Below are 27,086 nucleotides of genomic sequence, written 5' to 3'. Positions count from 1 at the left end.
ACGTGATAAGAAGAAAATCAAAACCTTTTTATTTACCTTCTTGCATTGTTTTGGTGTATTTTTCCTTGCGACAAATTTGGGATTTTCCTTCGAAAAATTTGGGAATGTGATGAGGCATGAGGTAGAGAATGACTTTGACGGGAAGGATGTGGAAGTTGACTTAAAGGAGGCTGTGGGGTCCGAGATGTTGTGGTTTAGTGCTAGTAGGCCATGTTGACTTCTACGGTGTAGTGGCCTTATTGACGTGTAGGTTGGGAACATGGAGTATGGACGGAGGGGGTGATGGAGTATGGATGAAAGGGGTGACGTGGAGGTTGGGAACGAGATTATGGATGGATGCGGTGTTGGTCATGAAGAAGGAGACAGGTTCGATGTTGGTCAGAGTCGAGGGGAGAAGGAGATGAACAGTTTGGCAGGTTCGTCAGATCCGAGTGGGGAAGGAGACGGAGACGGAGATGGAGTCAGAGACATTGCATCGAGCAAGGTGGAGAGGGAGACGTTCGATGCGCGAGAGAATGGGGAAGAAAAGTGTGTGAATAAATTTGGATGGCCTTAAATAGACATGAGGGGGGAAGAAGGAACATTTTAGAAACCCTAATAAAATAGCCAGTGAGAACATGAGACGTGGACATCAGCACCCACGAGTATATAAAAACTTCTCAGTTGGCATGAACACGAATTCACACCTTACGTCACGACGATTACCGTTCGTCCAACAAATACTGACATATCCGATCTACAGAGATGCCGTACATTCGACGTTGGTGATGTCAAAAGCTACCGAGTTGTCCAAAACAACATGAAAGCATACTTCACCAACTTTAGCAACAACCCTCATTGCGTTGTATTAGAGCTATCAAGAATACAAAGCGAAGTAGAGCAAGGAATGAGCTTCTTCTTGTCTTCTTGTGGCGCACTGCGAGCGGGGAAAATACGAAGCGAGGGCATGCAAACACAAACAAGGAACTCATTCATTCGCATTGTGTTGGAATCCCCCAATAAGAAGTGATAAGGGCAAAGAAGAAACTCAAATTTGCACTATCGCGTTGTATTGGGCCAACCATCTTTAGAAGCAGTCAAGCTATCAAAAATTAACTGCTAGCTCACTAAGTTTAAGATTGAAGGGGCCGTATTGATTGTTTTTTGTTCTAAATGTACTTATGTGCTTTGGGTTAGAGAGTATTGTAGAAAGTATGATTGAGATAACAACCCAATCTTAGTGAGGATACCTATTATATACATTAATACAAATGGCTCTAACCATGTGTATTCGTATGATGTAGGTAACAATTTTACCCGTCACTTATTTAAGCCTAGAAAGACTACCCCTAGAACCTACTCGTCTTTGTTTCGGCGCGGTGGGAGTCAGTTGTCTTCGTATTTAGCTTCCTTATCATGCCGTGCTAGTTTCAATGGCTAGGAAAAGACAAACTACAAGGAAGGTCTTGGTGAAGAAATCTTCTGAAGAAGGTGCTGAGCAAACTATTGAGGAGACAGTTAAAGAAATTGTTGTCCCTGTTACACCAGATGGTGAAGTATGTGAAGGTGAATCCTCATAGAGCAAGTCATCTGATAAGGTTGAGCCCTCAACTTCTCCTCAACTTCAGCTTGCCAAGGAAGTCCCTGTGAGGAATAAGAGAAAGTCAAGATGGTTTTACATGCAGAGGTGTTTTGCAAAAAATCAGGAAAGCTCAAAAGTCAACTAGTCACCTCATTCCTAAGGCTGCATTTTTTAGATTGGTCAAGGAGATATTTGATAGGTTGTCCTCTGTTGCTTCTGTGGATGACCTCAACAAGAGATGGCAGCTAGCTGCCCTACTATGCTTGCAAGAGGCAATAGAGGATTTTGTAATAGATTTTATGAATGATGCTTATATTGCAGTTGCCCATGCACATCGAATTACATTAATGAATAAAGACTTTAGTATGGTTAGCAGACTTAGATATAGGTTTGAAAAAGTTTTGAAGCTTCTTCGACTGATCAAAAGGCATTTGAAATCCTCAATATTCCACCCAGGAGAAAGCAGAAAGAGCCACCAACACCCAAGATTGAAGAGGCTACCCATTTGTATCCTACAATGGTTATATGTGAGCAAGAGGTTGTCTTGGAGGAAAAAAGGAAAGAGGTAATAGAAAATGAGGATCTGATCTAGTAGAGAAAAATTTTGTCTCTTGGTCCAATGAACTACAAGAGGATGGCCAAAGTGTACGGCCAAATGTTCGTGAACATTTTTGTTAGTCCTGAGAAAGAAGACTACCTGAGCATTTCTCCAGAGGATAAGATCCTATCTGAGAAAAAGGATACTCAACTAACAGATTCAGACTTAGTTTATTATTGTTTGAGGTAAGGTCTTTTGCTTCTCTTTATTTATAATGAAATTTTCCAAGGGTCTTTATATTGCACTCATTCTCTTATTCATTCTGTACTTTGTATACAAGGCATATGTTGCTTCTCTTAGCATTGATATTTCTAAGAGTATATTTGTTATTGATCCACTTCTCTCTGTGGATTTGTTTTCAAAATCTGATTCAAATATTGCAAGGTTTTTAAAGCACTTTGATAGTGTCACAAACCATCAATTTTTTTTGAAAGGTAGTTCCTTTAACATTCTATCTCTTGATGATTTGTCTTTAGGGTTATTTCTCACTTGTGTTTTGGTTTGCAGAGGATATTGGAGCCTAATCTATATCGACATTCCTACAAGAGAGGTCATTTTTATGAACTCTCTTTCAGGAATCCATGGCCAATCAAAGATGTATTGTCAATAAACACTCTTTATTTTATCTTTTATTGGATAAAGTTTATAATATTTGCTAATAATTTAATATGTGTAGTGCTATTAGACTTGTTACTACCCACTTGGACACCAGCTTTGAAAGCATTACTGATCCTGAGAGACCTTTCAAGTTTTTGTTTTAAGAGGTTCCATTGCAAAATGACGTACATAGTTGTGGACTGGAGAGTGGTTTCAAATGCTTCAAGGATAATAGATTCAAAGTTACTAAATGTAGAGGGAGTAAATGTAAGTCTCCTTCGCTTTATCCTTTTTATAGTGAAAGTCTCTTACTACTTCAAATAACTTGTGTGCTTTGTTACAGTGCAGAGACTACCATGAGTCATACATGTGGTGGATACGGAGAGGTGCATTGAACTAGTTTTAGATAGGGCAATTACACCGATGGACCCAGATTCCCCTCTCCTAGCTAAAAATTCCAAATGACAGGTAACAATGAAGGGCAAAGGCAAGAAAATGGCAACCACCAAGAAAAAGAAGTTTCCAAGGTCCAAACAAAAGGGGCCCAAAATGAAGGGCATGCCTAAGCTCTCTCCATTTAAATTTAGTCCATCTCCTCTAAAGCCCAAGGAGAAAAGAGTACTTGAGGTAATTAAGTTCTTCGAGCAACCAAAGAAAACACCTATTAAGAGGAAACTAGTGATTATGGATGAAAGTATGGAAGATGAAGCAACTTTTCCAAAGAAGAAGAGAAGCCTTAAGGATGGAGAAGCTATAGATCAAGGAGAAGCTAAAGAACAACCTAAGGATGGAGAAGCCAAAGATCAAAGAGAAGCTAGAGAATAGCCTTATAATTATTAGTTTGTCTATTTGTACTAAAGTAACATTCCCCTCGTATATACATATGTAGTGCAATATTCTAACCCAAAATTTAATGATATGTCATTTTGATCTTACTGCTGAAAGACGATTTTTTATTCATAGAATCATAGAGAATTATAAAGCTTGTACCAAGTCTTTCCTATTAAATTGTACTACAATTTTGTAACTCATGATATAATGAAATCATTTTGGTCCACAAACGATAATTCACAGAATCACTACAAAGCTTATACCAAGATTTTTTTAAATAGTACTTATCAATGTATATATTTCCATGTTTCTAGCAGCAATATTTGTGAGCAAAAGAAAGATTCAAAATTATTTATACATACATATTTATGGTTCGAAACTCACAACACTAGGAGGCAAATAGCTCATACATGATACAGGGCTCTCAGCTCTTTTTTCAATTACAACACCATTTACCTTGAACTTATATCTAGGAGTAACATTGTCTAGAAACTCCAAGGTGTCTCTTACATCCTTAAGACTCCACTTTGAAGTAATGTTCACCTCCTTTACTTCTTGTGCAATAACTTGCACTGTAAGTTTCAATGTCTTACAATCAATATCTGAATCAAAAGGAACCCAAGCACCCAATCTAAGTTTGTATCTTCTATCATCAAAATCTATGATAAGAGATTGTTGAGATATATTATAGGATAAACCCAATGATTGAGGGCACACATTGCACCTTATAAAGTCACCTTTGTGGTCAGATTCCTTGAATTTCCAACATAGACCTAAAATTTTATCCCAATCTTCCTCTAAAAAAATTCTATTTAGCCACGAAACTTCATCCATTGTAAACATGTTGTTTTAAAGCAAGCTACAAAAACATGCAAGGGTAAAAACCACGATAAGCGTACTCTTCTCAAGATCCTTCCGAGAGTCATAACCTTTTGAATATCTTGAGCAATTTTGAGTTTAAAACTCTCCGTTGTTGATTCATCAAGCATCCTCCAATCCAAAGATGAGAGGCTTGGTAATTGCAGATCTTCAAGGTATCCATATACACCTGCTCTTGAAGGAACCACATATTGTGCATAATACAAAAAAATCACTTTCATGAAAAAAAACTCGTGGTCTGATCATCATAAATAATGTCTGCAAATTCTTTATGAATGGCATGGAATGTTCCGTTGAGGATCTCCATAGGTTGCCACTTGAAACTTGTTGATGGAAAGATATCTACAACCAACAATCCATTATTTAGCATATGCTTCAAACAAAACCATATACTCACTTATATTTTACGACTCAAATTTATAGTGTGCTTGCTAGGAAAAACATTCCCATGGAGCCAAGTGCATATCTCTAGCCATGTAAACATGTTGCACCAAAGCAAACCAACCTTGAGGCGTGGGTTTGAAGGCAAAGATATGTCCCTTCCAATGATATTTGATATCCCCTTGTTTTGTTTTTTTCACTCTGTGAGAGCCCCTATAAGATGGTAGCATTGTAACCCAATCATTTATAGTAAATGTTTTGGGCTCCCATTCTCCATTTGCACTCTTGCTATACATGATGCAAGAGTTTATGAAATGAGAAGGACGCCTTGTGACCATGTAAAAGACAACAAGTATGCAGATAATGTGTAGAGAAAGAAACCTAAAGAGAGAGGCCAGGAAACAAATTAAAAATACTACGAGCGCCAAGAACTTTGAAAATTCTCCTGATTTTCAAAATGGTCTTAATTAACTTAACTTTTTCATATCTTTGTCAAAGGTTTTATCAGCTTTTATTAGTTATAGGGGCCTTTGGGACTACCAAAACTTGTCAAGGTTTGAAGATTTCGGCTAAATAGGAGGGGAGAACCACAAAATGAACTCTACTATCTCAAAAGCAGAGGAGATAAGAATACCATATTTTTGTCCACGTGGCAAAATCTCTTTGGCCCTTTTCTTAATCCATGGATTAACAAAAGTGCCATTTTTAACGTTTTTCGGCCCTAATGCGTTTTGGTGTAGTTACATGTTGCCAAGAAACCGAGACTTGGCCCATTTGATTTCCTTGTTTCTACTAGAGCATGCAATAGATAGGCTGCATCGGCTCATCTAGTATTTGTTGGATCTCACATTGCCATCTTCTTTAGAAGAGTCAATTCTTCATAAACCAAAACTTGCCTCATTGATGCCTATGGAACTACATGGTGTTCAAGTATCTAATGTGTTGCATTACTTGGAGATAAAGTAAGAAGAGCTATTCTTGGAATCTCACTAACGGACGGGTGATTTAATCAACGATGGTGTAGGGTAGTTGTTTCAATAATAGGAGAGGTTGAAAGGTACGACAACACAAACTTGAATACAATGAGTGCCATTATAGCTACCTAGGAGGACATTGCTGCAACTGAGGCAGATTACGACTTATTTGAGGTTGAGTTCTAAGCATTGCAACATGACCTTTTCAGACCAAGGCCCTTAATCTCTACCACGAGGGAATTTAAGGATCCCTCTACTTAGAAGTGAAGCATTTCTTCAGCTTTCAAGAAGACCCATATTTTTGTCCACGTGGCAAAATCTCTTTGGCCCTTTCCTTAATCCACGGATTAACAAAAGTGCCATTTTTAACGTTTTTCAGACCTAATGCATATTGGTGTAGTTACATGTTGCCAAGAAACCGAGACTTGGCCCATTCGATTTCCTTGTTTCTAGAGCATGCAATAGATAGGCTGCACCGGCTCATCTAGTATTTGTTGGATCTCACATTGCCATCTTCTTTAGAAGAGCCAATCCTTCATAAACCAAAGCTTGCTTCATTGATGCCTATGGAACTAGATGGTGTTCAAGTATCTAATATGTTGCATTACTTGGAGATAAAGTAAGAAGAGCTATTCTTGGAATCTCACTAACAGATGTGTGATCTAATCAACTATGGTGTAGGGTAGTTGTTTCAACAATAGGAGAGCTTGGAAGGTACGACAACACAAACTTGAATACAATGAGTGCCATTATAGCTACCTAGGAGGACATTGCTGCGACTGAGGCAGATTACAACTTATTTGAGGCCGAGTTCTAAGCATTGCAGCATGACCTTTTCAGACCAAGGCCCTTAATCTCTACCACGAGGGAATTTGTGGATCCCTCTACTTAGAAGTGAAGCATTTCTTCAGCTTTCAAGAAGACCCATGAGGCGTAGGAGACGTAAAAATAGAAGGTTGCCAATGAAAGAGAGATGATTTTAAATGTGAGAGAGAAAACGAAAATTTCATGAACGCTTCCCAACGTAGAGATCGGAATAATAAAATTGTGATCAGAGCCGGACAAAAAGCACAAAATAAGGCACTTTATTTAATTCAGACAAGCAGCAGGATAACACATTTTCTTGTACTGTTTTGGTTTGTGCACATAATCCATCTCTCTCTTTCCAGGAACAAATAATCATCACTGACCTGTGCTTTTACCATTTTTGCACGCAGATCGCAGAAATGTTTTTCAGTTGAATCTAAATCCCTTTGTTGAGCTTGCAATAAACTTTTCAATTTATTGATTTCTGAGCTGGAAGAAGAACGCAATGTATGTAGATGCTGATAGTTCTCAAGAATAAACAATAGATAAATAACTATATTCTAGTGGAATTTTTTTAAAAGAATTGTCAGGTTTCAAATAAAGTTCAATCTCATGTGATTCTACTTCAGGATACTGCCTTCTTCTCCCTTAATTCTGAAAGAGCTTTGTTCTTTCTGTCTATCTGTGTTTGATTTTGCTGCAGCATTTGTTTAAGTGATTTGTACTCCCGTTGTAAGTATGACACCTGACTTTATACAAAAGTCAACTGTCACATTCGTTCTTTGGATGGATCATGGAATAAAAAAGCTGAGTCTGTCTTGGCAACTGAAACATGCCTTTCTCATCTCAAAGTCATGCCATCTTTTGTGAAAACTGTTGCAAATAAAAAGAACCTGTTAACTCCTTCATTAATACGCATGAATACATGCAGACACAGAACTTTAGCAGGAAGCAGTGGACTCTGATGAGTGTAGTTTTTATATTATTGTCTCAGTTCACAGGCAGATATCTACTGATGAGTACATTGATGCTTTGGGAATGACTCTACTTTCTCTATTATCGTCTCACCTTTGCAACTTGGAGACTTCGGGCTGAAGCTTGTCTATCCTTGACTGCAGTTCAGAAAGCCTTTCTTGAAGAGTGATACTTTCTCTGCTTTTCGCACAGATCTCATTTTCGATCTCTAGTAGCTTCTCTTTGAAATGACCAGCTCCAAAAACGATTTCAAGATACTATTCAGACATTTAGGCAGCATTAAACTTGTCATGAGAAGAGTTTTATGGATAGAATGTGTGCAACTAGATGTCGCAGCAAGATGTGCAGTTTAGAGGTGCGCACAACCTCACAAAATTCAGATGGTTGCTTTGCTTTGACAGCTTGTCTGCTCTGCATGATTATAAACCTTCAAAGATTGTCTCATTTCAGTGAAGATGGTGGGCAAGAAAACAGAAACTTGTACAATCTTGATGACAAACTAAAGGACCTGTCCGAGATGTTTGTTGCAATGCCAAACTTTCCTAGTTCATGTTTCATTTCCAAGAAAGAAAGGTGCCTGGCATAATTAAAACGTATTTCAGACTTCCTCTATACTGTATATTCTTTCGTTCCAAAGAATACACTATAGATTTTTAGTTCACGAGATATTGTACAACCTTTTTGCTCCATCAGTCTTCCAATAATAGGTGCTGCTAGATCCAGTGATAGACCTTGTGATTCTTATCTGATACCTTTGGAAAGTTTCCAACGTCACTGAGACCTTTAAGTACAACATAAACACCGTGCTATGATCAACTGCTTGTTCAGAAGTATTAAAATAAGATTGACGAAATTGTTTTGCCCGTGTTTGGCTTCTTTAAGTCGCTGGAAGCCCGATGAATGTATGCTTTTCTTACTTACAGATAAAAGAATTTCCCAAACGAATTAACTCATTACGTACCTTGGCACAGGCCTTCAATTCAGACTTCCGAAGGTCCTCATGTAATAGAGCAGACATGCTTTTAGCCCTCATGTACTTTGCAGAACATCCAAGAACGAATGCCAAAGCTTCACCGATCACCTTTGAGAAGTTAAAGCTAACAAGCAATTTAACTGCAGCAAGACCTTATACAATTACTGAACTAAAAGCATTTCTGTTAACGATGATTTCTCGGAAAGAGACAGAATAAACGTCATCTAGCAACGAATTGCAAAAGTGCAAAAATGACCGGAATCAGAAATCCAGAAATGGCAGGCGTAAGTGCACTTTTCCTTCATTTCAATTTTCACCTTAAGTTTTCTAATGTATTCGACCAAAGCTAAACAATGCGTCTAATACATCTGAGCCTCGCTGCTAGATGATTAAGGATAAACTTCAAAGTTAATGTTTACACGGATACTTCTTCACATGCCCTTCAACGAGGTAGCCTTACCATTTCTACGTTTTGCCAAAAAATAACTACAGATAACTTGACATTCTTGCAGAAGGATCCAACAAGTCCGTTCCGCGAATCCTTACGATGTTAATGAAAGCTAGACGTAGGTAAGTTAAGCTAAGCTTTGCAGATCAAAAGGATACGCTTTTCCCTGCGCCGTTGGGGCCAACGATGCAAGAGAAGCTGGAGGAGAGAGGACCGATCTCCGATTTGAACTTAAAGCTTTTAAAACCGCGCAAAGAGATTTTCTTCACAAAAACGGCGGGCACCTTGATCACGTGCAGGTAATACGGCAGATCACCAGTGGGGGTAGGGGTCGAGCCGTCTGCCTCAGTAGAAGGATGGTCGTCTGTTTCTTTTGCAGGGAGCATCTCTTCCTCCACCATAGCTTCAGTGCTGCTGAGAGCCATAACCCCAAAACGTAGTCTTCCACCACCCTGTCACCTTTACATGCCGCGTTGCCACGTCAAATGCTTGTGACTCGCAACTCCAACTTTAGATAAGGGCCAGGAGGCACACAGGTCAATCGACGTGCACAAGTCCAAGTTTTGATTAGTTGCATGTGTCTTGTGCTTCTTCACTTTGACAACGGACAAATCAGTATTTGATAAAGTTTGTGAAGTACCTTCAAAATTAGAGATACTTCGTAAACTACCACAAGTTAATGTGACGTGGCAATCAAGAAAGGTCCTACAATCCCCTATCTTACACATGTCTCCTCTCTCTCTTTCTCTCTCACTTATGCACACCATTTGAGTGGGTTCCAGTTCCACCTATTTGTGCACTCGCACGTGGAAGTTGTTCTGGACTTGCACTCCACCCTTCACACAAGTCAATTGACCTACACATGAGGGGCTCTAAATCTACATCTATATGTACCCTATCATTGCTTTTGAATCTACCAAATCTAATAAAAGAGCTACCAAGCCTACATGACATGCACTCTATGTATTCCAAACCTTTTCATTTGACTTTTCTTCTCTCGTTTTAGATTTGCATTTACAGTACTATCTATTATTTTGAAATCTACCAAACTTGACAAAGGATCTATCAAGCCTACATGGATGGCATGCATTCCATGAGTCCCAAACCTTTTTATTAGGTCTGTCATCTCCCTTTTTTCTTCAAAAGAAAACATAATTATAACACACACACACACACTCTCTCTCTCTCTCTCCCTCTCATGCATTACACCACCCATTGCACTTGGATATGTTTTACTTGAATATGCCACCTAGGAACATGTGTATAGGTGCACACACACCAACACACACACACACACTCTCTCTCTCTCTCTCTCTCTCTCTCTCTCTCTCTCTCTCTCTCTCTCTCTCTCTTGATGTGAATAAAGCTAAGGAGAGTAGTTTCAAATGGAGATGATTGAATAGTGTCCATATCTTGCCATATCATCAGCACCTTATAGAGAATTAAAAAGAAGTGGTTTAAATCCTCTCCACCTTCAAAGATAGCTCCTTGATCTTCAGCATTGCATAAGAACCTCAAACATTAGCATCACATCAAAACCTGCTCTAATTATGCACTCTAATTTTGGCCTCAAGTACACCACCTTCAAGTGAGCACCAAAACCAAAACCTCTCCTTTCTTTGCAATCTTGGCCACTCTATCTCAGCGTCCTCAATATCCCTATTGATCTATATACATTCTTATGTGATGGAGACAATTGCTCAAGGCAACAATGAAGCCAAGAGAAGGTTCTATGCCAACTTGGAGATCCGGTACTCAACATCTTTGTGTACAATGGTGGTAGGCCATCTCCAACTCATGATCCCAAGTACTATCCATCGTATTACTATTGCTCAAATCTTACATAACATGGATGCTTTCATTATGAGATGGAATTGATGTGTCCTGAATGTGAGGCAAGAGCGGAATCAATCATAGAATTACTAGACCTCCTATACTATGCAATGTGAAGATTAAAGGCTTAGTAGGTTTGCAATGACCCTAGTAGAAGATTGTCTATAGCATCACCCAATGGTAGGGTCTTAAAAATATATGGAATAGGGCTAAAATATAGGGAAGAGACTTAAGTTCCATGCCTTAGAAATCTTTTACTAATTCTTATTAATGAACTAATACTTAGAGCAAGATACAATGTTGAATGATGCTTAGAATAATGCATAAGAGATGATTTCTTTGATTATCATGACAAAAGGAGTGTTTATAAGAGAACTTCTTGTTTGGCTCCCAATGTTGGATTTCTCAAGGCCCATCATGATATGGACCATGTAATGGCATTGCTAGGAATATTAGAGATAGGAAGAGACACAACATTCGGGAACATTTGGACTCAAGTTTGGGCCTTTTAGTTTTAGAGAGAGAAAGCCTCTCAACCAATAGGAGGAGAGCTACGGTTATGATAACATAGGGTTTTTCCAAATTTGAAGTATTTTATCTTGTTTTTATAGATTTTTGAAAAGAAACATTTTTAGGTATTTTTGGAGCATAAATTCATGGAGGCACAAGAAACAAGAGGTATTGGCACAATTAAAGAAAGTAGATGGAGACATTTCTTGTCAATCCCGCACAACCTTGCAATATCCCGGTCATTTTTTAAAAAATCTTGAATAATACACCCAAACATTTTCCCTCCGATGCAGTATCCCTTCTTTTTTTCCAAAAAACTCTAATAGATTAGCAAAGTGCATGTTATCCTTTCATTTTTGCACAAGATTTTCTATTCTATTCTCTCTTTTCACTCAATGTCTTCTTTTGCTTCATCTTCTATGTCAATAGAAGCCTCACGTCCTTAGTGTCTCTCCTCTTTTATCAAAGTAATCACAATCTACAACAATTTTGATCTTGACAATAATAGGTGGATTCCTACTACCATCTCTATTGGTAGTTGGGTTATGTTATAGACAAGGAAAAGAAGATGATATGGAAATGAATTCACTGACACCTACAAGGGGTGAGCCAAGGATTTCAAGGTCAAATGATTGGGGGAAAAAATCAAGGAGGTACTTATACAACATGCATATATGCACTCAAAACTGCATTTGCAGAACTCGCCTATTGACATGCCATGCCATAGACCAAATTGTAAGTTCAAAAAATTTCAAAGGCTTGAAACCGATTTTTTATGTTTTAGAAATTTACTGAAGTCTATTTAGGGTTGTAGATATATATCCATCAAACCTTGAAGGCTGGCAACCTATCGAAAGCATACTTGGAATCTTTGATGCCATTCATGGCTCTTTTGGCAAGCAGTTGTACAAAGCAACCTCTAATAGGTCATTGACCAAGGATGAGTTTTTTTTAAATGACAAATTTTACAATGCACCATTAAGCATACACTACAAGATATATGCCTTATACCGACGTTTAAAGCAACAAAAATGCAAATAACAAAATTTGCCCCCATCATCGCAAAAAGTGCCGTTATTGGCGACGCCATAGAACAATCGGTATTGGTGTCGATGCTGATAGCGACGCCAATACCGACGCTGATAGCGACGGTTTGCGACGTGCATAACGATGTGAGCAGTAAAATTTGCGACACTAATAGCGACGGTAATAGGGAAAAAAAAATTGTAAATAGTTTCTGCACTACTGTGTATAATGCGCTTGCAAACAAAAACAATGTATACTGAAATCATAAAAGTGATACATGAAATAAATACATGATCGCATAAAAAGTGATTGGTACAATCATGACAGGATATCACTAATACATAGAAAATGTCTACATAGATCAGGCGACTCAAAAATAAAGGTGTGTGAGCTCCAGGGATCCAAGGGCGAGCTACGCATCCTCGTCCCCCAAAGCTCGTCCCGCCGCAAAGGAGCATCGAACGGACTTTGCAGAAAAAGAAACAACACATCAGTCCACCATACAATAATGCATTCAAATATCTCATGGTAACTACGGACAAGAAAGATGAGTGACTTACAGGGCCGCCACGTCTATACAATCGGTCGATCAATGCAGTGAGACCATGCCTCTCTGCATATCGAGTCTCAAGGCCAGTCGGATCGCGATTTGTAATGGAGTGCTGCAAAGAAAACAAAATGCTAACTGTTAGAAACATGATTGTCAGTACAAAGAATATTTCAAAAAAATAAACAAGCAAAACAAAAGAAAAACTTACAAAGTCCTCCAAATATGTCATGTGGCCCGCCACTCCCAAGATGATAGACCACTCTGGCCTTAGTCGTGCCCTCGTCGCCTCGCGCCTGCTGACTCCAACGTCCTGGAGAATCTGTAGCCTCCTCCCTCAATCGGTGCCAGTCGTCTGCATCTAACCACTCGGGCTTTGTAGCCTCACTTTTGATTGCCTTGCATGTGTCGGATCGTCTATGTGACATGTATGCACGCATGCAATCCATCATCCAGCCCGTAGAGAATCTATCTGCTGTGGCTGGCATTGGAAACTCCTCGTGCAAGGTGTCAAGATTGTGGGAGAGAAGGAAGGAGTCTCGCTTGAAGCTTTCTTGCTTGCACAATGGGGGAAGACACACAAGGGTGGAGGCTGAAAACAGTTTTCCTCTTCTTAGTTGTGTAAGCCAAAAGAACTCAAGTACAAAGAAATAGAAGAACCCTATATATGGGTCTCAAACCAAACTCAACTAACTAAGGTGGCACACTAACTGAGCCACGAACTAAAGTAGATAAGGATAGCTATCATGTAGCTATTATTCATGGGCGGTGTACCAACCGCATCTACAACTGACAAGTCGGTGACATAAATACACAACGGTCACCCTGGCGTATCACGAGTGGAGCTCGATATCTCAACACAAGGATGCTACTATGTAGTCCTTGCTCCCCTCCGGTATGTTCTTCCAATGATCCAAGACGTTGTGCCAAAAAACTTATTGGCACAACTCTCTCATGCAAGCCATCACCCTCCTCCCCTCATCATTCATGATGATGGCTCTTGACCTACTATCGACTAGGTATCCATAACTCCCTGGAGTCTACCTAAGATGGGTCCTCTCCCATCTGCGTCCACTCTCCTGGGCATATCCAGGAGACCCCTATGCATTCGGTGTACCGACGGTGGTAATATCTCTCAGAGTGGCACCTACAGGGGTGCCACCTGCTGCTGACGGCTGCGCAAAAGCCGGAGTAACCCACAGGTGTGACAAATCCTGGAGGTGACGCAGCTCCAGCTGAACGACGAGACGGAGACACCGCGTCCGTGTCTCCACAGCATCCACAAGAGCAACGAGTCGCACCTGTATCCCGTGTCGGCCACGGGCTCACTGCCTCTGTATCTTTGCAGCATTCCCCTTATCCCGATGCACTCCCTCTCTCTGGCCCAAGTCGTGAGTGTCGAGCTCGTATGCTCGAAGTCGAAGCATCCAATCGCGCTGAAGCAGATCTAGCAGAGCGCCCTGATGAAGACCGAGACAGCTCCTGGTCTGCCATCTCTATGAATCTGGCGATCTGGTCTGGAGACATACGTGCGAAGATGTCATGTAACTCTTCATTGCTCATCCCTCGACTCATCCTGAAAATGTCGCCTACACTGACAAAAAATGATGTTAGAATAATCAATTTAAATCATACAAAGCATAGCAATATAAATCATTAAAAAAAAATCTCACTTAAAATGCATATCTTACGTACCCTTATAAGCAATTGGTCAACGAATTGAGTAAGTGGACGCTCCAAGTATGAAGTATCCTATGGTCCCATGTTAATCTCCTGACACAACTCCGCATACACTGGAAGGTCAATAGACATGTCACCACAAAAGAATGAGTCCGCCTCGTTCTCAAAGAATTCTTGGACTCTTGTATTTCCATCATTGTTAGCTGATGCTAGCTCCAAGCTTTCAAAGGCCTCCACCCCTTGCAATATCGACCCCTCTATTTGCATATTATCTTTATCTATGCTCGAAACATCGCTTTGATCATATACTCTCGCACTTCGAGAAGTTGAAGGTATAACATACCACCATTGAGGTTATCGGAGGTTTGGATAGAAGATTACCTATTCACAAACATGTACAAGAGAGTTCAAACCATTGTGACATAAACCATGTCGTAATACAATTAGCAAGCAAATGAGTCCATGCATTTGTTCACAATCGGCCAGTAACATAAAGGTGTCGCGCAAATCCGTCCATTTTTTTCGGAATCTATTTCGAGAAATCCAGATGGACCTCGTCGAATTGTTGCTCCAGCTCCTCTAAGTACCACTTTGAACCACTATACATCGAATAGTATCATGGAGAAGCTACGATAATCCACCGTAACAATACTTTGCAAGTTTCCAAAATACTCCATCTCATCCACAATCGTGTTTGGATCCGTTGCTCGTCGCCGGCTCTCTTGCTCGAACCTTGCCATGACACCATAGTCCATTGTGGAGCGCATTTTGTCAATACGCTCCATGCGAAAATGCCATCCCCGCTACCATGCTGCACTATATATTTTGTATTGTACATTGAAACACTCAAATTAGATGTCTTATATAAAATTTAGATACGACAGATTCTAAATCCCTCATCACCTTTGGACTACATCTTCTCGAGAATTCCCACTCCTCCATTGAGACCTCTGTCCCTTCACGAGACGATGCGGTCAAGGCTCCATGCAACCATCGCATTGACATAAACCACGGCATCTCCTCCATGTCGGGATATTGAATCGGTCGATGGCACGTACTACGTCGGAATTCAGCTCGCGCTTCCTCTCGATCTTGCCTAGCGATCTGGTACTTAGCGAGTCATGTCTCCATAGAGGCATGGTGCAACATACAAAAGCAATTCACCTTCTCTTCCATTGAGGCATCCATTCTTTTTTCTACCCCATTTCCAACCACCACATCTCCAGTCAGTCTATCATCGTCATTCAGCGACCATATGATTTCATTGTCTAGTTCCACCGTTGGTAGCCATTGTAAAATATGCACTAGCGTCTCGGACACCAACCAACCTTCGGCCATGCTACCTTCTGGCCGAGCTCGTTGTCGCACAAAGCCTTTCAAGGTTTTCATGAAGCGCTCCAAGAAGAACATCCATCGCGTATGGACAGGTCCAACAATCTCCACTTCATCCACAATATGCACAAGAAGGTGGATTTGTATCGTGAGCATGCTAGTGGGCAGGTATTTCTCAAAGAGACAGACCATCTCCACTGCTCCCCGCCTCGCGGATTCATTAGAGGATGTCTTAATCTCCTTCTGTGAGATCCATTGCACCAAAGACGACAACCTGTAAATGGCCCCGCGTATTTCTGGAGTAAGACATTCTGCGATAGCGATCGGTAGTACAAATTGCCACAAATGAGAAAGCATTATGAATAATGGCTACATTCCAAATAGCAAAATGCCCACGCTAATTATAATCCATTCGTAGTACAAACCTGACATATCTTATGCCAGTCATGGGATTTTAGCCCTGATAATTGATCGTCTTTAGAAAATGCGGACATGAGAGAACGCATCATACCCGTCGGAGTGTGGATAGACTTGATTACTTGCTTCACAATGCGCTCTTCTTTAGTGGACAAAACCCAAGGAGCGCGAGGAAGCTGCACGCGACCATCAACACTCGACTGCGGCCAAAGTGCCTCCATCTTCCCTACCTTCTTCAAATCCATTCGTGCCCCTATAGTGTCTCTCTTTCCTGTGATGTGGTCCCATAACAAGCTGCCCACATTCTTGAAAATATGCATGGGATCCAACAAGTGGTTGACCTATAAGTGGGTCCAATATGGCAACTCGTAGAAAACTGAGAACCGTCGCATTCCATTTGGATGTGATTCCGCATGGACCATTTTCAGCTCGTACCAGCTTGCGGCATTCATACATGTTGGAGGTCGTCCAAGGAAACCTTCCCTGAGTTCATGATCCTCCGGCAAGAAAGCAGCGTGTCCTTGATATACCATCTTCTTCATGGTTCGTGACCTTCGGGAGTCTAACTGTGGCCCGCACAATGGACATTCATGATAACCTGAGGTAAGCAAACCTGTTCCAACACCATGACCTAGTGAATACTTGATTGAATGAGATAAAATATAGATATTACCACCGAGAATGGAGGCCTGCTCACCTAAGCACTCTCCCAATCCCGGAAAGTCATGCATCGTCCACATGAGAATGGCTCGAATATTGGCTAACCGCCGACCATCGTGCCTGCTCATATCTTGCACGGTGACCCCCTCCTCCCACAAAATCTTAAGCTCATCGACTAATGGACGAAGATACACGTCTATATTTTTTACTTTGTAGCAGCCTGGGACGAGCAAGCTAAGGATGAGATGTCCTTTCTTCGTAGAAAGCCATGGAGGGATATTGTAGTTGACAAGGACTATAGGCCACACACTGTAAGAAGCTGAGTGCAGACCGAATAGGTTCACGCCATCCATTGCAAGACCGAGCCGCGAAGATTCCTTGGCTCTCGGACAAAGTCTGGGAAGGTTGAGTCAATGTGGCTCCATGCACGCGAATACATTGATATTCATTGAACTCCATCCGTGGACCTATTCTGCGCATGCCACATTGTCAAGCTCACCATGCCGGACGTACGAAACATGTGGTTTATGCGGGAGATGAGCGGAAAGTGTCTGAGAACTTTTTGAGGGATGGTTTGCCCTTGCAAGTCTTATCAATACCTATGAGCACCACACTTTGGACATGTCTCCATAGTCTCGTATTCTCCTCGAAATAGATAGCAATCGTTGATACATGCATGGATGTTATTGTAGTCCATACCAAGCTTCCGTAAAACATGTCATGCATCATCATGAGACTCAGGCATGGTATTTGCAGGTGGTAATATATGATATTTCAATAACCTGAAAAAAATCATAAAACACCTTGAAAAAGCACAAATGTTTGTAATAATAGTGCTGGAAAAAAAATCAATGAAGCGTATGTACAAGGTACCTGAACAACTCGGTTACACTAGTATCGCTCCACCCGTATTTTGCTTGCACACTTAAGAGTGCAAGCAATGTCTTCAGCCGAGATACTCGGCACCCATCATATAATGGTATGGATGCTTCCTCTCTAAGTGGATCAGAAGTCTCAACATCCATGGGAATCAATGCATCGATCATTGCCTCCATCTCAGGCTCCAAGATTGCAGGTAGGTCTGGAAGGTTACCTATCTCCTCTGGCATTGATGGTATAGATTGGCCTTGCGAGTGGTGGATTGGCTCCTGCACTCCATCCATCGCACGCTCACGTACTCTTCTAATTGGCTGCAAAGGGTGCACTCCCCCTTCGGATGAGACATCACCTCCCTGGATAGAAAATTTGCCAGCAAGACCCAATCTTATTGTATATGGTATTCAATTACCTTGCGAGTACAATGCATGATTGATATTAACTTTAAATTACCGTTTTGTTGAAAATCCGCAATCGCCTAATCAATGATCTCAGATTGAAACTCGCCAAATCGTCGTACGTGTTCTATAGACAATCGGTGTTTTCGTCTAATTGCCAACTTGCATTGAGAGCAAGGACATGGGACACGCTGATTAAGATACACCTCGCGATCTTGAATGACAAGACCTTCTTCGTTTTCCATCTTTTCTACGTTACAACAAACAATTTGTTTTTGCTATCATTCTTTTTTTTTTCTTAGATTGTTATCCTCTCCTTCCATCTCTCTCTTTTTCTATGACCTAGCATATAGTATCATAGAATACTAGTATTTAGTACCTAATACTCAGTACCTAGCACATAATATTTCGTTTTCTCCTCTCTCTCCTCTCTCTCTCTCTCATTTCTCTTTTTCTCTCCTCTCTCTCTCTAATTTCCTTTTCTCTCTCTACTCTCCCTCCCTCTCTCTTTTTCTCTCTCCTCTCTCTCTCATTTCATTTTCTCTCTCCTCTCCCTCTTATTCCTCTCCCTCCCTCTCTCTTTTTCACTCTCCTCTCTCTCTCATTCCTCTCCCTCCCTTGCCCTCCCTTACCCTCTCTCATTCCTTTTTCTCACTCCTATCTCTCTCATTCCTTTTTCTCTCTCCTCTCCCTCTCTCATTTCCTTTTCTCTCTCCTCTCCCTCTCCTTCCCTCTCTCTTTTTTCTCTCTCCTCTCTCTCTCTCTCTCATTCCTCTCCCTCCCTTGCCCTCTCTCATTCCTTTTTCTCTCTCCTTTCCCTCTCTCATTGGCATGGGAGGTTGAAATGCACAAGGAGGGAGGTTGGAATACACAAGGCTTACAATGCAAAGTCAGAACACTATAAGGTAGAGGAGTCTATAAAAAGATAGCTATTAATCAAGTGACACTTTTTGGGTACTGGCATGGGCTAACAATATAAGCAACTTGGACCAAGACCATTTCGCAAGTGAGCTATTGCCTTATTAATGTTAAGTATCACTTTACTGGCTCCTTTACCCTAAATATACTAAAGAAATCTAGATAACTGGACTGGCATTAGGTCCAAGGATAATTATTGAAATGCAGATCATTCATTAGTTTTGAAGCCACAATAAGGTCACATCTAACGCTGCAGCATTAGCCTTAATGGATGAGGGCTTGCATCCTCTGAGCATGTTCTGCTTGACACTCCCTTGACCATACCAGCTTCCTGAGCACATTTCCTCATATTTTGCTTGGCAACTTCTGCCCATATTGCTAGCACGGTAAGACACCATTCAATATCCTTCATCATCAATTGCTCACCATACCTGTCCCTTAAGTAATGCAAGATAAATTGTGATATTTTCTTGAGATAGTCGACGATGAGAGACTCAATTGAAAGGCCTTGAGGAAGAGCCTTCGATTTGGATTGACCTTTGTAAAGATCTTGTTTTGCTAGATATAACTTGAAACCACTCATGAAAGTACTTCCGTAAGGAAGCGATTGCGTGTATGCGACACTCGTCTTGATGGCAATCTCATTAGTAAGACAGCTGCTGTCATGACTGTTTGAATCATCACCAGCTTCTGATCCATGCTGGGCTCTCTTCGCTGGAGGTTGCAGACGATATCGATGTGGACGTTGAAGGCGAGGAGATGTGGTGGTATAGCAAGCTGGTCTATGTTTTGCAGTAGGGCACAGAGGAGGCCTCACATTGCAGGGGCCAGTCGCGGTTGATGTCGTGAACAGATGTGGATGTCGTGCAGGGGCCATACCCTCTCTTGCACTATTTGCCTATTATGTTTAACATCTTATCTCTTTTTCTCTCTCCTCTCATTCTCTCTTTTTTTTCTCTCTCTCCTCTCCCTCTCTCATTTCCTTTGGCTCTCTTCCTCTCCTTCTCTCATTTCTTCTCCCTCCCTCTCCCTCTCTCATTTCCCTATTATGTTTTTGTCTCTCCCCCCTCTCCCTCTCCCTCTCCCTCTCCCTCTCTCATTTTCTCTCTCTTCCTCCCCCTCCCTCTCTCATTTCCTCTCCCCCTTCCTCTCCCTCTCTTTAATTTCCCTTTCTTCCTCCCTCTCTCTCTCCCTCATTTCTTCTTCCTCTCTCATTACATACAAATTATACAAAAAATAAATTAAAAAAAGAGATAATACACTCTCCCTCTCTCATTCCCTCTCTCTCTTCCTCTCTCATGTCCTCCCCCTCCCTCTCCCATTTCCTCCCTCTCCCTCTCTTTAATTTCACTCTCTTTCTCCCTCTCCCTCTCCCTCATTTCTTCTCCCTCTCACATTATATACAAATTGTACAAAAATTAAATAAATAAGAGAGAGAATACACTCTTCCTTTCTCTCATTCTCTCATTTCATCCCCCTCCCTCTTCCATTTCCTCCCTCTCACTCTCCGTTCCTCCCCCATTTCCTCCCTCTCCCTCTCTTTCTCTCTCATTTCCTCTCCCTCTCTCAATATATATACACAAATTGTAAAAGCAAAAGGGAGAGGGAGAGAGAGAATGCACTCTCCCTCTCTCTCCCTCCCTCTCCCTCTCTCATTTCCTCCCCATCCCTCTCCCTCTCTCTCTCTCCCCTTCTCTTTCTCTTTCTCTCCCTCTCTCGTTTCCTCCCCCCTCCCTCTCTTTCTCTTTCTCTTTCTCTTTCTCTTTCTCTTTCTCTTTCTCTCCCCCTCTCTCCCTCTCTCTCGTTCTCTCATTTCATCCCCCTCCCTCTTCCATTTCCTCCCTCCCTCTCTCCCTCCCTCCCCCTCCCTCTCCCTCTCCCTCTCCCTCTCTTTCTCTCTCATTTCCTCTCCCTCTCTCAATATATATACACAAATTATAAAAGAAAAAGGGAGAGGGAGAGAGAGAATGCACTCTCCCTCCCTCTCCCTCTCCCTCCCTCTCCCTCTCTTTCTCTTCCTCTCTCTTTCTCTTTTTCTCCCTCCTTCTCCCTCTCCCTCTCTTTCTCTCTCATTTCCTCTCCTAAACAAGCAAAAGAGAAAGAGAATTAAACCCTAAACGAGCAAAAGAAGAAGAGAGTGGACTCACCGATGAGATATGGCAAGGGTTTGGCGACTCCTCCTCGTGATGAAGGCTCCTCCTCTCCTTCGCGAACGACGGCAGCGGCGGCGGCAAGCCTTCTTCCTCTCCCTCTCTCATGATGGTAGCTCTCTCTCTCTCTCGCTCTCCCTCTCGAAACGATCGACGAAAATGCGTGAAATGAACCCGTGCTCGATTTCGGCCTGTTTTTTTTCCCTATGGGGAGTCGCTATTTGCGTCGACGCAAATAGCGACGCTGCTACCTGCGTCGCTACTCGCCATTGCTATAGGTTTAAATCCTTGTAGTGATAACAGAATTTGGATCTCTCAACCCTCTTTCACTCCCAACGTTGGATACTACAGAGTGGCCAATCTCGAAAGTAGAAACATGTGAATCTTATAGATTAAAGATTTGTGTAAATATTCAAAGATATCTACAGCCTAATGTAGCTAGCTGACAGGTGAAGATCACAATCTTCATGGCATTACATGTTTTGGTGGATTCTTTTTATGATGAGAAAGTTTCGAAAACAACATTAATGTTCATATGCAAATAGGAGAAATGTATGGACTTCAAGGGTCAAAGATGGGATCACGAGGGATTCACTAGTAGTAATAAGGAGACATCACCTATGTGCAAGAAATATATGAAAATACCCCTTATCTACCCCCTATTTATAGGACCTTACCTTATAAAATGTACATTCCTTCCCTTAAATACCCCCCCCCCCCTCCCCCTTACACTCAGGTGGTACCATATGATAAACCCTAATGGACCCCCTGGGGCTGGGATATAAAAGAAATTTGTGGGATTATGTACAAAGTGCAATGGAAATCTATTGTTTACAAATATATGATTGCATCACAAATTTTGATTTTCACTTTATATTACATGAGATGGCATTATGTGAATGGAAAGATCGTGGCAATTGATCAAGACTTACAAGATGATGTTGATAATCCTTTGATGACATTGGAGGTTTGGTTGGAGGATGAGCTCGTAATGATGCTTAGTGTAATGTCTCTTTACGTCAAGTGCAAATAGACCTAATGAATGATGACCTAAATATCCCTGCTTCCTATTTGTTCAAGTGTAATGGTTACAAGTTAAATAGAATATGTAATCCAAAAGTGTGGTACATTGTCTAAGATGCATTTTTCCTATTTGCAAATAATGTGAATCACATCTTATGTGTAGGTGCCCTAGAGAAAAGAGAGAAATAATTTATGTAAGGACATTCACACTACACAAGTTTTCCTCTTTCCTCAGCTAGTACAAATGGAAATACAGATGCAAAATTATAAGAAGGACGAAAAGTGATACAAAAACTATTTGAATTCCATTTCAAATGATGGCAATTTGATTGCAAAAGCTTTGGATTATATACAATAGGGCAATTTTTAATTTGAATACTATACACTAAAAGGATATAGGGAAATAGTGACGCCCAGTTGTGACACATATTAGCGATGTCGCTATTTGTGTCGCAAATGTGGCGCAAATAGCAACGGTACTCATAGTTAAAAAAATCGGCTGAAACCCTAGTGCAGCATTTTGCTGCGAAGAGTGAAAGAGATCGTGTGTTTGTGAGGGAAAGGGAGAGAAATAGAGAAAGAGAGAGAAGGAGAGCTTCTCATCGCCACCGTTGCTCACGAAGAAGAGGAGGAAGTATGCGAAGGGCAAAGAGAGACCGTCATGAAGAGGAGACAAAGAATCCGTCCTCTGGCCTTTTTTGTGAATACATTGCTCCCTCTTGGTTTGTTCTTGTTCTTTCTTCTTTTCTTTTGTTTGTTTTTGTCGAGAATGAGGTGCATCAAGGAAGAAAGAGAGGAAATGAGAGAGGGAGAAGAAGAAAGAATGAGAGAGAGAGGGAATAAACATGAAACATAATAAAGGCAGAGAGAAAGAGAGAGAGGGAGAGAGAGAGGAGAATGAATGAGAAAACACAAGGGGATAGAGAGAATAAAAGAGAGGGTTTATTCTTTTTCTTTCTCGTTCTTTTTTGTTTTTTTAAGAATGATGTGCATTGAGGGAGAAAGAGAGAAAATGAGATAGAAAATAAGAGAGGGAGAAGAAAAAAGGAAAAGGAAGAGAGAACGAGAGAGAGAGAGAGAGAGAGAGAGAGAGAGAGAGAGAGAGAGAGATAATAAACATGAAAGGTAACAAAGAAAGAGAGGGAGGGAGGGAGGGAGAGAGCAGAATGAGTGAGAAAATACGAGGGGGTGAAGAAAAACAAAGAGAGGGTTTTTCTTGAGAATGAGGTGCATTGAGGGAAAAACATAGGAAGTGAAAGAGGGAGAATAAGAAAGGAAAAGGAAGAGAGAATGAGAGAGAGAATAAACATGAAAGATAACAAAGAAATGGGAAGAGAGAGAGAGAGAGAGGAAAGGAGAGAGAAGAATGAGTGAGAAAACATAAGGAGATGGAGAGAAACAAAAAGAGGGGCAACAAAGAGAGAGAGGGAGGGAGGGAGGGAGGAAGAGAGAGAGAAGAATGAGTAAGAAAACATAAGGGGATGGAGAGAAACAATGAGAGAGGCAACAAAGAAAGAGAGAGAGACAGAGAGAGGAGAATGAGTGAGAAAATATAAGGGGGTGGAGAGAAACAATGAGAGGGGCAACACACACACACACACACACACACAGAGAGAGAGAGAGAGAGAGAGAGAGAGAGAGAGAGAGAGAGAGAGAGAGAGAGAGAGAGATAAAAACTGAGAGAGGGAGAAGAAGAAAGGAAAAGGAAGAGAGAACGAGAGGAAGAGAGAATAAACATGAAAGACAACAACGAAATGGGAAAAGAGAGAGAGAGGGAGAGAGAGGAGAATAAGTAAGAAAACATAAGAGGGTGGAGAGAAACAAAGAGAGGGGCAACAAAGAAAGAGAGAGAAAGAAAGAGAAAGTGGAGAGAACACAAAATGAAGAGCGCAAAGAAAGGGGGAGAAAACCAAGACTTTAGTTGACGTTAATTTTGTTGAGTTACAAGAGAAGAAATCCCTTTTCAAACAAATGAAGAAAGAAAAAGACAATGAGAACAAAAACAAATTGTTTATCGTAATGTAGATAAAATGGAAAACGATGAAGGTCGTGATGTTCAAGATCGCAAGGCATATCTTAATCAGCATATCCCATGTCCTTGCTCTCAATGAAAACTTGCAATCAGACGAAAGCATCGCTTGTCTATAGAACACATACGACGCTTCAACGAGTTTCAATTGGAGATCATTGATTAGACGATCTCAGACTTTGAGCAAACGGTATGCTTTATGTGTATCAATCATGCATTATATTCGCAAACTAATTGAATATCATATACAAAAACATTGGATATGGTTGTAAAATTTATACAAGGAGGTGATGTCTCATCCTAAGGAGGAGTGCACCTATTGCGTCTAGTTAGAAGATTTCTTGGGCATGCGATGGAAGGAGTGCCTGAGCGAATCCACCACTTGGAAAGCACTACCTGGTCTATACCGTCAATATCAGAGGAAACATGCAATATTTCAGACTTTCTTACAATCTTGGAGCTTGAGATCGAGGCAATGATCAATGCATTGATGCCCATGGATGCCAAGACATCTGATTCGCTTAGAGAGGAAGCATCCATACAATGATATGATGGGTGTTGAGTATCTCACTTGAAGACACTGCTTGCACTCCTAGGTGTGCAAGCAAAATACAAGTGGAGCGATGCAAGTGTCACTGAGTTATTTAGATACCTTCTACGTATGCTTTGTTTATTTCTTTTCGATACCATTATAAAAAATAATTGTGCTTTTTCAAGGTGTTTTATGATTTGTTTTTAGTTGCTAAAGTATCATATATTACCACTTGGAAATACCATACCTAAGTCTTATGATGATACGCGACATGTTTTACGAAAGCTTGGCATGGACTACAACAGCATCCATGCATGTGTCAACAATTGCGTGTTGTTTCGAGGAGAGTATGAGACTATGGAGACATGTCCAAAGTGTGGTGCTCACATGTATCAATAGGACTTGTAAGGGCAAACTATCCCTCAGAAAGTTGTTAGATACTTTCCACTTATCCCCTGTATATATCACATATTTCGTACATCGGTCTTAGCAAGCTTGACAACGTGGCATACGCCGAATAGATCCATAGATGGAGTCCAACAAATATCAGTGGATTCACGTGCATGGAGCCACATTGACTTTACCTTTTCAAGTTTTGTACGAGAGCCAAGGAATCTTTGGATTGATCTTGCTATGGATGGCATGAACCCATTCAATCTCCGCTCAACTTCTTACAATCTGTGGCCTATAGTCCTTGTTAACTACAATATCCCACCATGGATTTGTACAAAGAAAGAAAACTTGATCCTTAGCTTGCTCGTTCTTGGCCACTACAAAGTCAAGAATATGGACGTCTATCTCTGTCCATTAATCGATGAGCTTAAGATCTTATAGGAGGAGGGGGTCACCGTAGAAGATATGACCAAGCGCGATAGTCGACAATCCGCCAATATACGAGCCATTCTCATGTGGACCATGCATGACTTTCCGAGATTTGGGGAGTGCTCACATAAGTAGGCTTTCGTTCTCGTTGGTCTTATCTATCATAGCTTGTTCAAGTTTGTATTCACAAGATAGAGGTATTGGGATAGGTCTGGTTACCTCGGGTTATCATGCATGTCCCTTGTCACGAACCATAAAGAAGATGGTATATCAAAGACACACCACTTTCTTGCCGAAGGGTCATGAACTGAGGGAAGGTTTTCTTGGACAACCTCCAACACGAATGAATGCCCAAATCTGGTACAAGTTGAAAATGGTCCACATGGAGTCGCATCCAAACAAAATGCGACGGTTCTCAATTTTCCACGAGTTTCCGTATTAGACCCACTTACACATCAACCACTTGTTGGATCCTATACATATTTTCAAGAATGTAGGCAACTTACTATGGGATCACATCACATGAAAGAGAAACTCTGCAAGGGCATGAAAGTATTTGAAGGAGGTAGGCAAAATAGAGGTGTTTTGGGCCACAATCGGGCACTGATCGTCGCTTGCAACTACCTCGCGCTCCTTGGGTTTTGTCCACTAAAGAATATCACATTGTGAAGGAAATTATTAGGTCTATCCGCACTCCAATGGATATGATATGTTCTCTTAGATCCGCTTTTTCTAAAGATGACCAACTGTCAGGGCTAAAATCCTATGATTGACGTAAGATATGTAAGGTTTGTACTACGAATGGATTGTAAGTGGCTTGCATATTTCGCTATCAAGTCTAGTCAGAGTTCATAATGCTTCTTCATTCGTGGCAGTTTATACTACCGATCACGATCACAGGATGCCTCACTCTAGAAATAAGTAGGGTGACTTATAGGTTGTCAAATTTAGTGCAATGGATCTCACAGAAGGAGATTAAGACATCCTCTATTGAATCCGTAAGGTGGGGAGTAGAGGAGATGGTTTGTCTCTTTGAGAAGTACCTACCCACTAGCATACTCATGATACAAATCCACTTCCTGGTGCATCTTGTAGATGAAGTGGAGATTGTGGGACCTGTCCATACACGATGGATGTTCTTCTTGGAACACTTCATGAAAACCCTGAAAGGATTTGTGCTACAATGAGCTTGGCCAGAAGGTAACATGGATTAAGGTTGGTTGGTATCCGAGGCATTAGTGCATATCTCACAGTGACTACCAACGGTGGATTTAGACAATAGTATACTATGGTCGCTAAAGGATGATGA

General features: G+C 41.1%; 1 protein-coding gene and 1 pseudogene across 1 annotated transcript; one reads left to right on the top strand and one right to left on the bottom strand.

Annotated features, from left to right (window-relative positions):
* Window positions 1-5,039: 5,039 nt before the first annotated feature.
* Window positions 5,040-9,596, bottom strand: LOC148009760 (structural maintenance of chromosomes protein 4-like). The gene is made up of 7 exons (XM_087673356.1): window positions 9,183-9,596; window positions 8,565-8,684; window positions 8,281-8,384; window positions 7,697-8,180; window positions 7,263-7,501; window positions 7,012-7,146; window positions 5,040-5,060 (listed from the first exon to the last, which is right to left on the bottom strand). The coding sequence occupies exons 1-4, from the start codon at window positions 9,447-9,449 to the stop codon at window positions 8,045-8,047; spliced, it is 627 nt and encodes a 208-aa protein (XP_087529482.1). The 5' UTR covers window positions 9,450-9,596; the 3' UTR covers window positions 5,040-5,060; window positions 7,012-7,146; window positions 7,263-7,501; window positions 7,697-8,044.
* A 1,114-nt stretch (window positions 9,597-10,710) lies between these two features.
* Window positions 10,711-22,583, top strand: LOC148009759 (uncharacterized; annotated as a pseudogene).
* Window positions 22,584-27,086: the final 4,503 nt, after the last annotated feature.

Source organism: Lygodium microphyllum, chromosome 30 (genome assembly GCF_053477565.2).
Source record: "Lygodium microphyllum isolate KBCC chromosome 30, Lygodium_microphyllum_v1.1.10, whole genome shotgun sequence".
Classification (NCBI taxonomy): Eukaryota; Viridiplantae; Streptophyta; class Polypodiopsida; order Schizaeales; family Lygodiaceae; genus Lygodium; species Lygodium microphyllum.
This window is presented reverse-complemented; position numbering and strand designations above follow the sequence as displayed.